The sequence below is a fragment of the Delphinapterus leucas genome, chromosome 6 (genome assembly GCF_059928025.1).
Source record: "Delphinapterus leucas isolate spDelLeu-1000000601 "Yukka" chromosome 6, BTC_Dleu_Yukka2, whole genome shotgun sequence".
Lineage (NCBI taxonomy): Eukaryota > Metazoa > Chordata > Mammalia > Artiodactyla > Monodontidae > Delphinapterus > Delphinapterus leucas.
This window is the reverse complement of record NC_143134.1, coordinates 15,753,364-15,765,015: the sequence shown is the minus strand read 5'-3', so window position 1 is coordinate 15,765,015 and position 11,652 is coordinate 15,753,364. Positions and strand designations below refer to the sequence as shown.

At 38.6% G+C, this 11,652-nt stretch overlaps 1 protein-coding gene across 1 annotated transcript in view; it reads left to right on the top strand.

Moving 5' to 3' along the window:
• MTMR9 (myotubularin related protein 9) overlaps positions 1-11,652 on the top strand; it is a 107,573-nt gene that overhangs the window by 36,067 nt on the left and 59,854 nt on the right. Inside the window, exons 4-6 of the mRNA XM_022594924.3 lie at positions 1,359-1,532; positions 4,209-4,426; positions 5,540-5,701. Of these exons, the coding sequence (XP_022450632.2) occupies positions 1,359-1,532; positions 4,209-4,426; positions 5,540-5,701 (554 nt within the window). The remainder of the gene's footprint in view (positions 1-1,358; positions 1,533-4,208; positions 4,427-5,539; positions 5,702-11,652) is intronic.

The following is an 11,652-nucleotide window of genomic DNA, read 5'->3' as shown; positions in this document are numbered from 1 at the left end:
TGAAGAGCAAGAAGGAGGGAAGAGGATTCTAGGAGACTTAGCCTACTAAATACAAAGTTTATTCTAAAAGCCATGGATGGACTTGCTGCAGCTAGACAAGTGGGACAGAATAGAGAGGCCAACGTGTGGAAAGTTAATATTTGACAGAAGTGGCATTGCAGGTCAATGAAGAATCATAGCATTCTCTGGAGTAGGAAATCAGTAAGTAATACCTAATTGTGAAAAATAGCCAAAAATTAAAAAAAAAACAAAAAACAGCTGAAAGAGTTGAAAATGGTTGCTTCTGGGGAAAGGGAATTAGATGATGTGTGAGCAGGAAACAGGTAACTTCCTTTTTAAAAAATAATTTTTTAGAAACTGTCTTTTAAATTAGTAATGTGAATAACTGAACAGTGAACAAATTTAATTAAAAAATATGGTATTGTATCTTGTAAAAGGATTTTTTAAAAAAATACATTTATCAAACATGCTTTGGTTTATCCTCCTGATACTACAAGCCATGGCCAGCATGTTAGGGCAACTCTGATTTATAGGAACATATTGAAATTTACATACACATAATTTTGTTTGTTTGTTTGTTTTTTGCTGTGCAAAGCTTTTTACAGTCTTTAAGTGATTTTCATTTTTGATATTAGAAATAATTTGTCATTTGATAGTTTTATGTTGTGTACTTTTGGTTCTTAGCATACTGAGTTTGAAATTATTTCATTGACTTCTAAGTATAATCTTTCTTAGTATTAAGTTGTTATTGCTTTAAGAGAGATGTTAACAGTCTTTCCTCATTTTTCTCCTTTTTTAAGTAACAGAAATGAGCAAGGGGTTTGATGTAAGTCTTAGCAGTGTTCTGTTCTGGTTAAGCATCATCTGGAGTTTTAGTCTTCCTGTTGCTGTACTTTAAGAGTACCATTAACAAAGTAAATGGTACCAAGACAAGAAGGAATGAGATGATGTTGGCCCTGATATTCATAAATATACTTAATATATTTAACTTGGAGAATAGAAGACTAAGGGAGAAACAACTCTTTCATATATTCCATAAGATGTCGTGTGAAATGGGGAACTTGTACTGAAATCACAGTAAACAACAATAGAGGAAGTTACAGAGCAATAAGTTTTGCTCAATAGGAGGAAGAACTTTCTAGGAACTAGGGATACCTAGCACTGTAGGAAGCTGGCTCTGAAGAGTGGAGCTCCTTTTCTGTGGAAGTATTTAAGTATGGGCTAGGTATACTTCTATTAAATTCCTGTGAGATGGCTTCTTCACTGTATGAAAATTGATCTCTAAGCTTTAAAAGTTTTCAGATTATTTTGTGACATTGAGATACTTGCTTAGCTTTGAAGTATTTTGTGTTTTTCAGACCAGTGAATGGAGGTTAAGCTATGTCAATAAGGAATTTGCTGTTTGCCCCTCTTACCCACCAATTGTCATAGTACCCAAAGCCATCGATGATGAAGCTCTTCGGAAGGTAGCTACGTTTCGACATGGAGGACGCTTCCCAGTACTCAGCTATTATCATAAAAAAAATGGAATGGTAAGTGAACAATAAATACTACTGCTTAATCGACTGGAAGACTTGGTTTGAGGTGCTTAGAAATGTTCCCCTTTTCTGTGTACCTGTTCATTGAAGTGATTAGTCTCTCCCGCTGGGACTTCTGTTATTTAAGCTTTAGGGAATCAGGAGTAGAGTGTTTTCTGTGATCAGGACATGACTTTGAATTCTTTCCATGATGCTGCTTAACCTTAGAAAAGCCCAAAGAAGTGTATCTTTAGGACTCAGTACAAAGGGAGCTAATGTTTAGTTTATACTTAAAATGAACACTCTTAGGTAGAAAAATAAATTTCTCTGACCGGAATAATGGTATGATACTTTATTTTAATTATTCTCACCAGATTTTCCTGTGAAAGGTAAATTGAACAGACGTTTTTATTTTCAGAAGGGAAAGGAGTGACACATGTCATTAGTCACAACTTAAGTAAACACAGGAGTCAGGAATTGAATAGGCAAGTGCTCACTGTATGTTCGTTTCCTAAATATTTTCGAAGTTTATTTCTCTCCTCTTATTTTCTCTTTGTCAGTAAACTCTGCTTCTCATTTTGAATCCAATAGTAAATGAGTGGGTAAGTTACAGCTATCTTCCATTTTCCTTTTTCCCCTGGTAGTAAGTCAAGTGTAGATATTTAGGATAAAGGGATTTCTAGAAATCAGGTCACCTATCTTGCCTGCTCAGCAGTATTTCTCTTCACTAGGGTTCACCATAAAGCATTTTAACAACTCATAAAATATATTATTGCGTCCAGTTACATGGTAAGTGCAGTCTGAGAGTTAGCCATTGTCATCCTCTGGATGACCTTCCTTATGTTAAATTTCAGGGTAGTTAAGATAACAACAGTGTGTATTATGGCACTGGTCCCCAACCTTTTTGGCACCAGGGACTCTTCATGGAAGACAGTTTTTCCACTGAAAGGGTGGGGGGTGGCTCAGGCGGTAATGCGGGTGATGGGTAGCGGCAGATGAAGCTTCGCTCGCCCGCCTACCACTCACCTCCTACTCTGCGGCCTGGTTCCTAACAGGCTGTGGGCTGGTACCGGTCTGCGGCCTGGGGTTTGGGAACCCCTGTATTATGGGACGAGCTTGAAATAATTCTAAACCATTCGCCAGGGAATAGATCAGTATAACAGATATTGATTTCTTGAGAAAAGTTTCAAAAGCTGACTTCGATGTATGTAGTTTTTGGTCTTTGGAGTCAAGTGGTTAAGTCCTGGAATACTGGAAGAAGGCCACTGGAGAATAAAGAATAAATAAGTAGTTTTCAAGATATTGAAAGTGATTCCCAAAACAAGAATAATAGTACATAAATTTTTTTTATTTTACCATCGGTGCCTTTTCTCTTTATAATTCTTGATAAAACCTGCCAACCCTAAGTTTATGTAGTTGAAGCCAAAGTTTCCTGGTGTGTAGGCTGTTATCATTATCTTAATTACAGGCCCAGATCTGCTGGATAATTAATTCACTGACTAAATGACTTGTAATATTTGATCTTAAAGAGGAACTATAATTTATTATGTGAAAGTATTTTGAGATAGTAGGAAGAAAAATCGTGTAAAAGTGCAAGTCTTGTTTTTGTTTTACAATGATTAACTATTGTCAATACATAGAAACATTTCTTTGTTTCAGGATCAAATTCATCTCCGAAGTGACACACAATTTTTTTATTCTTTTAAACATCTTTATTGGAGTATAATTGCTTCACAATGGTGTGTTAGTTTCTGCTGTATAATAAAGTGAATCAGCTATACGTATAACTTATATCCCCATATCCCCTCCCTCTTGCGTCTCCCTCCCACCCTCCTTATCCCACCCCTCTAGGTGGTCACAGAGCACCGAGCTGATCTCCCTGTGCTATGTGGCTTCTTCCCACTAGCTATTGGTTTTACATTTGGTAGTGTATATATGTCCATGCCACTCTCTCACTTCGTCCCAGCTTACCCTTCCCCCTCCCTGCATCCTCAAGTCCATTCTCTAGTAGGTCTGCGTCTTTATTCCCTTCATGCCCCTAGGTTCTTTCTTTTTTAAACAGAGAACAGGAGTCTTTATTTATTTATTTATTTATAAATTTATTTATTTATTTTGGGCTGTGTTGGGTCTTCGTTTCTGTGTGAGGACTTTCTCTAGTTGTGGCAAGCGAGGGCCACTCTTCATCGTGGTGCACGGGCCTCTCACTATCGCAGCCTCTCTTGTCGAGGAGCACAGGCTCCAGACGCGCAGGCTCAGTAGTTGTGGCTCACGGGCCTAGTTGCTCCGCAGCATGTGGGATCTTCCCAGACCAGGGCTCGAACCCATGTCCCCTGCATTAGCAGGCAGATTCTCAACCACTGCGCCACCAGGGAAGCCCCCACCTAGGTTCATCATGACCATTTTCTTTAGATTCCACCTCACTACAAATAACTCAGTTTCGTTTCTTTTTATGGCTGAGTAATATTGCATTGTATATATGTGCCACATCTTCTTTATCCATTCATCTGTCAGTGGACACTTAGGTTGCTTCCATGTCCTGGCTATTGTAAATACAGCTGCAATGAACACTGTGGTACATTACTCTTTATAGAATTGTTTTTTGAGATACTCTTAATGTAGCTAATTCATTTCTGCTTTCAGAAACTTTAAAAAGCAGCTACTGTTAAATTTCAGACTCTATTGTCCTTGTAGGTTATTATGCGAAGTGGTCAGCCACTCACTGGCACAAATGGGAGACGGTGCAAAGAAGATGAGAAGCTGATAAATGCTACCCTCAGGGCAGGAAAGCGTGGCTACATCATTGACACCCGACCTCTAAACGTAGCTCAGCAAGCTAGAGCCAAAGGAGGCGGCTTTGAACAAGAAGCTCATTATCCCCAGTGGAGGCGGATTCATAAGTCCATTGAGAGGTAAAAGATTTGGGAGACAGTACTGGACTCTTATTTGAATATATTTAGAGTGGGTGAGCCCTTAGCTGTTCAAAAATCACAAGTTTTCAAATGAACCTTCATATTAACTTGAGTCAAAAATTGGCTGGATATCCTGTCCTTGTGTTTTTTGGGTTTTTTTGCGATACGTGGTCCTCTCACTGTTGTGGCCTCTCCCGCTGCGGAGCACAGGCTCCGGACGCACAGGCTCAGCAGCCATGGCTCACGGGCCCAGCCGCTCTGCGGCATGTGGGATCTTCCCGAACCGGGGCACGAACCCGTGTCCCCTGCATCGGCAGGCGGACTCTCAACCACTGCGCCACCAGGGAAGCCCTGTCCTTGTGTTTTATAAGATAAGCAGAAAACTTATGGTGGATGCTCAGAAGTGAGTTTTGATCAGATAGCATTTTTTCTCTGTTAGCTCTGAAATTTCATCACCATGAGGTCTGCTCCTCTACTTGTAGATCAGCAGTCACCAAACTTACTGAAAAGATATGCTACACATAATTATATTTTCCTAAGTCAAAAAGACTTAGACATTTAATTTCCCTGATACACACTTATTTTCACACCTTGTTTCCTCTACCTATATCATCTCCTTTATGCTTGCAATTAGTGGTTTATAATTGCTTCTGGGTGGGTGAGTGGGTAGGAGTTAGAGTTAATAAAACAATGGGATCTGAGCTGGCCTTGGGCATCCCTGCTGTGACAGCACAGGTGTCCAGAGTTGATTCTGTGGGAACGGGACACAGATGTTAGTGATGCTGTTTTGTGACCTGTCACAAAAAGCAGTGCTGTGGCCCTCTTCTCAGTCAGATAATTCAGTTATGCAAACTGGGTTTAATCTGTTCAGTTGAGGAAGAGTTTACCATCGCAGGCATTTTAAGCATTTCACACTCATGTTTAAATATTAGTTTTTCAGTCTTTAACCCTATAAGTTATTATATAGCAAGGTAAATATTTTTATAGTATTTGTAGCTGCTTTTGCCCTTGGATATATATGGGAGGCTGAGTTTTTGATTTGGTTTCTTCCTTCATTGTTCTATGTTCTGTTTTCTTTCTTTCTTCTTTTTAACTTTTTCTTGTTTTTGAAAGGTATCACATTCTTCAGGAGAGCTTAATCAAACTCGTGGAAGCTTGTAATGACCAAACACATAACATGGACCGATGGCTCAGTAGATTGGAGGCCTCCAACTGGCTGACTCACATCAAGGAGATTCTGACAACTGCCTGTCTGGCAGCTCAGTGTCTCGACAGGTAAAGTGCATCTCCAGGTTATAGAGTGGGCCACTCACACCAACAAGACTTCGCTTCCATCCAGACCTGTGGTTGTGCATTATGTTACTGTTCATGCCTGTCTGTATCTTATGTTTACATCATTTTACAAATAACTATAGAAGATAGTCAGTGCCATTCAGTGTCAGTGAAGTATGTGTGTAGAGTCTGGCATTTAATTGATAATGTTTGTTGAATGAATGTGAGCCATGTACATATACATGTCTTCCATGACAAAAATTTTTTAAGTATTAAAGGACCTATTTTTTCCTATAAAAATCCTTAAAATGTGAATCTACCAATTTTCCTTTTCTTAGACTGAAAAAGAATGAAAATAAGTTTTCTTATTTCTCCTCAGAGGGCCAAACTTGGCCTTCAAGGAACTTTTGAAATAGCAATGAAAGGAAACATGTAATTTTGTTACACAGTAAGTGATCCTTTCTAATGTCTCAGCTATCTTGTTACAGACTACTTGATATGTGCAGTTATATCTGGATCTCAAGGAAAACCGGATGGTAGTGATGTGAAGTATATGAAGTGATTTTAGCTTATTCACTCAGTTGAAAGTTGCTAATCCTCGAGACTTGAGGCAGAAGACTTGAACAGGGGCAGAAGGATTGGTATAAGTTGTTGCAGAAGGTTAGAATGCCCTTTTCATTTACTTTTTCATTTTAAACCTGTTTTTTTTTTAAAAAATAAATTTATCTATTTATTTAGGGCCGCGTCGGGTCTTCGTTGCTGCATGCGGGCTTTCTCTAATTGCCGCAAGTGGGGCCTTCTCTTCATTGCAGTGCGTGGGCTTCTCATTGTGGTGGCTTCTTTTGTTGCAGAGTACAGGCTCTAGGCGTGTGGGCTTCAGTAGTTGTGGCACGCAGGCTCAGTAGTTGTGGCGCACAGGATTAGTTGCTCTGCAGCATGTGGGATCTTCCGGGACCAGGGCTCAAACCCGTGTCCCCTGCATTGGCAGGTGGATTCTTAACCACTGCACCACCAGGGGAAGTCGTTTCAAAATGTTATACGCTTGCAAAGATGGGGTGGAGGGCGGTGCTGAACTTCCTAGCAGCCAATTCAAAGACAGAGAACACTTTGCTTAAAAATGAACCCACATAAACATGAATTTCAATTAGAACCCCGATCTGCATTCACACAGGATGCTGCAACAGGCCCTAGAAGAGCTGGCTAAGTCCTTGTCTTGGTCCATCTCTACTCTAATGTCTTCATTAGCTTCCACAGAGAATAGATGTCTCCTCGATAAGGCATCAGTTACTCCACTTGAAAGCAGACGGGACAAAGACTGAAAGGAGGTTTTCTGAAAACCAGATTTTTTTTTTTTTTTTTTTTGCGGTATGCAGGCCTCTCACTGTTGTGGCCTCTCCTGTTGCGGAGCACAGGCTCCGGACGCACAGGCTTAGCGGCCATGGCTCACAGACCCAGCCGCTCCGCGGCATGTGGGATCTTCCCAGACCGGGGCACAAAACCGTGTCCCCTGCATCGGCAGGCAGACTCTCAACCACTGCGCCACTAGGGAAGCCCTACATATATAATTTCATTTAAGCTTCCAAACAATTGTTATGTATTATTACCCTACCTCTATAGATAAGGAAAAATAAAATCAGAGTAAGTTGCCTGAGTTGTACTGATTACAGCCCAAGTGGCAGTGCTGAGATTCCAACCTTTTTGTAAGAAATAATTAAGGAATAACACAGATAGACCCCTGAGTGTATGTCTCTGGATCATTTCCTGGATCTTTAAATGGCTGTTGTTCTGCTCTGGTATTTTCTATGCTATTTTGTTTGTTTGTTGTTGTTTTTGGTTTAAGTAACATCAGGGATGGTTAACATACAAACTTTTAGCTGGGAGAGCAAATCTATTTTAGAGAGAAAAATGCCCATCCCTTGGTTGTTTCAGAAGGGTCTCCTTATTTGCTTCAGAAAGCTGAAGGAAGACTCTGGGAGCACATTAATATATGCTAACAACTTTTTCTATAGGAAAGCGTGAAAACTTGCCCCACTCTTGTGCAAGATGGAACACGAAATATTTTGATACATTATCCTTCTATATTAAAAAAAAATCTAGGCTGCTGTTTTAAAATAGGATAGATGTGACCCCAGTTGCCTTTTGGGGGATTAATTTTTAAATGTTTGCACACCAACAATTTCATCAACAAAAACATACATCTCTGAATAAAATGAGAAATACTTATAACCAAGAAGAACAACAGATAATTTCACTGGTAGTTACTGATTTTATGTTTTTCAGTTTATCAGAGGGATTTTTCTTTTTGTGCAAGCATTTTGCATGCTTATTTTGGGTCAAATTCTAAACCTAGCCCTGACACCAGTATTTAATTCCCAGGGGCTAATATATGTACACAAGGAAAACTTCCAAAGATATCTTCCTATCAACTGAGTTATTTAAAATAATCTATTTGTCTGCCAGAAAAAACATTGATATCATATTAAAGCTAAACTTTTGGAGGGGGAAACATATTTTGTTATTCATTTCTAAACAATTTAAAAAAGAAATATGAAAATAATTACAAAATAAAACTTTCTAGAGTCATAAAATTATTTTATACTCCTAAGTGGTTAATTCCTTTTTTTAATTAATTGAAGTATATTTGATTTACAGTGTTGTATTAGTTTCAGGTGTACAGCAAAATGATTCAGTTATACATATACATATATCTATTCTTTTTCAGATTCATTTCCCATATAGATGATTACAGAGTATTGAGTAGAGTTCCCTGTGCTCTACAGTAGGTCCTTGCTGATTATCTATTTTATATATAGTAGTGTGTATAGGTTAATCCCAACCTCCTAATTTATCCCTTCCCCTCCTTTCCCTTTGGTAACCCATAGGTCTGTTTTCTAAGTCTGTGAGTCAGTTTCTGTTTTGTAAATAAGTTCATTTGTATCATTTTTTTAGATTCCACATATAAGTGATATGATTTGATATTTGTCTTTCTCTGTCTGACTTCACTTAGTATGATCATCTCTAGGTCCATCCATGTTGCTGCAAAAGGCATTATTTCATTCTTTTTTCATTGATTTTATCCCCATCAGTGTATACGTGTCAATCCCAATCTCCCAACTCATCACACCACCACCACCACCACCCCCGCCACTTTCCCCCCTTGGTGTCCGTACATTTGTTCTCTACATCTGTGTCTCAATTTCTGCCCTGCAAACCAGTTCATCTGTACCATTTTTCTAGGATCCACATATATGAGTTAATATACTATATTTGTTTTTCTCTTTCTGCCTTACTTCACTCTGTATGACAGTCTCTAGATCCATCTACATCTCTACAAAGGACCCGATTTCGTTCCTTTTCATGGCCGAATAGTATTCCATTGTGCACATGTGCCACATCTTCTTTATCCATTCATCTATCGATGGACCTTTAGGTTGCTTCCATGTCTTGGCTATTGTAAACAGTGCTGCAATGAACACTGAGGTGCATGTATCTTTTCGAAGTATGGTCTTCTCCAGATATATGCCCAGGAGTGGGATTGCTGGATCATATGGTAGATCTATTTTTAGCTTTTTGAGGAACCTCCATACTGTTTTCCATAGTGGCTATGTCAGTTTACATTCCCACCAATAGTGTAGGAAGGTTCCCTTTTCCCCACACCCTCTCCAGCATTTATTGTTTGTAGACTTTTTGATGATGGCCATTCTGAATGGTGTGATGGGATACCTCAGTAGTTTTGATTTGCATTTCTCTATTAGCGATGTTGAGCAACTTTTCATGTGCTTTTGGCCATCTGCATGTCTTTGGAGAAATGTCTGTTTATATCTTCTGCCCATTTTTTGATTGGGTTGTTTTCTGCATCATATGTTTGTATATTTTGGAGATTAATCCCTTGTCAGTTGCTTCGTTTGCAAATGTTTTCTCCCATTCTGTGGGTTTTCTTTTCATTTTGTTTATGGTTTCCTTTGCTGTGCAAAAGCTTTTAAGTTTTTTTTTTTCTGGCTGCGTTGGGTCTTCGTTGCTGCACATAGACTTTCTCCAGTTGTGGCGAGCAGGGGCTACTCTTCATTGCAGTGTGCAGGCTTCTCATTGCGGTAGCTTCTCTTGTTGTGGAGCACGGGCTCTAGGCACGCGGGCTTCAGTAGTTGTGGCTCACAGGCTCCAGAGCGCAGGCTCAGTAGTTGCGCATGGGCTTAGTTGCTCTGCAGCATGTGGGATCTTCTCGGACCAGGGATTGAACCCATGTCCCCTGCATTGGCAGGCAGATCCCTATCAACTGTGCCACCAGGGAAGTCCCACTTTTAAGTTTATTCGGTCCCATTTGTTTATTTATTTATTTATTTATTTATTGGAGTATAGTTGCTTTACACTGCTGTGTCAGTTTGTTTTTATCTTCATTAATGTAGGAGGTGGATTGAAAAAGATATTGCTGTGATTTACGTCAAAGAGTGTTCTGCCTATGTTTTCCTCCAAGAGTTTTATAGTATCTGGTCTTATATTTAGTTTTTTAATCCATTTTGAGTTTATTTTTGTATATGGTGTTAGAGAATGTTCTAATTTCATTCTTTTACATGTATCTGTCCAGTTTTTCCAGCACACTGAGGGGTTAATTGTAATATTTCCACAAAGACATGTCATAAGTGACAAGCCAGAAGCTGTGACTTGGGCTTGAGGTAGACGTTTTAGTACTATATGAAGCTCTGTAAGTAAAAATTTTAGATTCAACATTAATTAGACAGTATAATCAGACAATATAATCAGGACAGCAATTGTTAATATGTCGACCACACATTTACAGATACTGGCAAGAGAACTGGCTAAATTATCAAACCCGAGAAGAAAATGCCTACTTTTGTTATTTCCTTAAGTCATCAAGAAGATTCAATTGTTCTCAGCTTTGAAAAAAGGATATTGACTACAAAAAATTTACATAGACAGTAGCATGCATTCTTAGGTATGATGGAACAATTTAATTAATGATGATGTTAGGATCCCGTTTTCATACATGCATTGTTCTTTTTTTTTATGACGTCTCTTTCCATTTATTCATCTGATCTATCCATTAATTCGTCTACTTTTTGACGCTTCCAAGCACATTACAGATCATTTACCTTTTTGTATTAACATTTTTTCTTTTTTATTCAAACACAAAGTCACAAAAATTATAATCATCCTCATCAGTTCACTCAGTCCCATGTAATTTTTTTTTCATCTTGGTCTTTTGTTAGCACTTTTATGAATTCATCAGTTTTCCATTAGAGTTCTGAAAATGCTTATTCATTCAGTTCAGAAGTATAGTCAGTTACCAGAAACCTGTACTTGTCAGAGTCTCTTCCATGAATTCCTTGAAGATGAAACCCTTTTACAGGAACATTTTTGAAAAAGCATCAGAGTACACCCAGAACTGTCTGTAAATGACAGAAGACTTAAAAATGACCACGGTTAAAGATTGGATGAAAGTTCATAATAATGCAATTGACAAGGAAATTTAGTTATTTCTGAGATGTACATTTTAAGGTAATAACTAGAATTATGATTTTTAACATTATACCAGAACATATAAGATTTTTAGAAATTTCATGTAATGTCTGAAACATTTATATTAACATATTTCCATACAAATAACCCAAACAAACTTTAGTATTAGTTTTTTGTTTTGTTTTTTTATACAGCAGGTTCTTATTAGTCATCAATTTTATACACATCAGTGTATACATGTCAATCCCAATCTCCCAATTCAGCACACCACCATTCCCAACCCCCCGCGGTTTTCCCCCCTTGGTGTCCATACGTTTGTTCTCTACATCTGTGTCTCAACTTCTGCCCTGCAAACCGGCTCATCTGTACCATTTTTCTAGGTTCCACATACATGCATTAATATACGATATTTGTTTTTCTCTATCTGACTTACTTCACTCTGTATGACAGTCTCTAGATCCATCCACGTCTCAACAAAT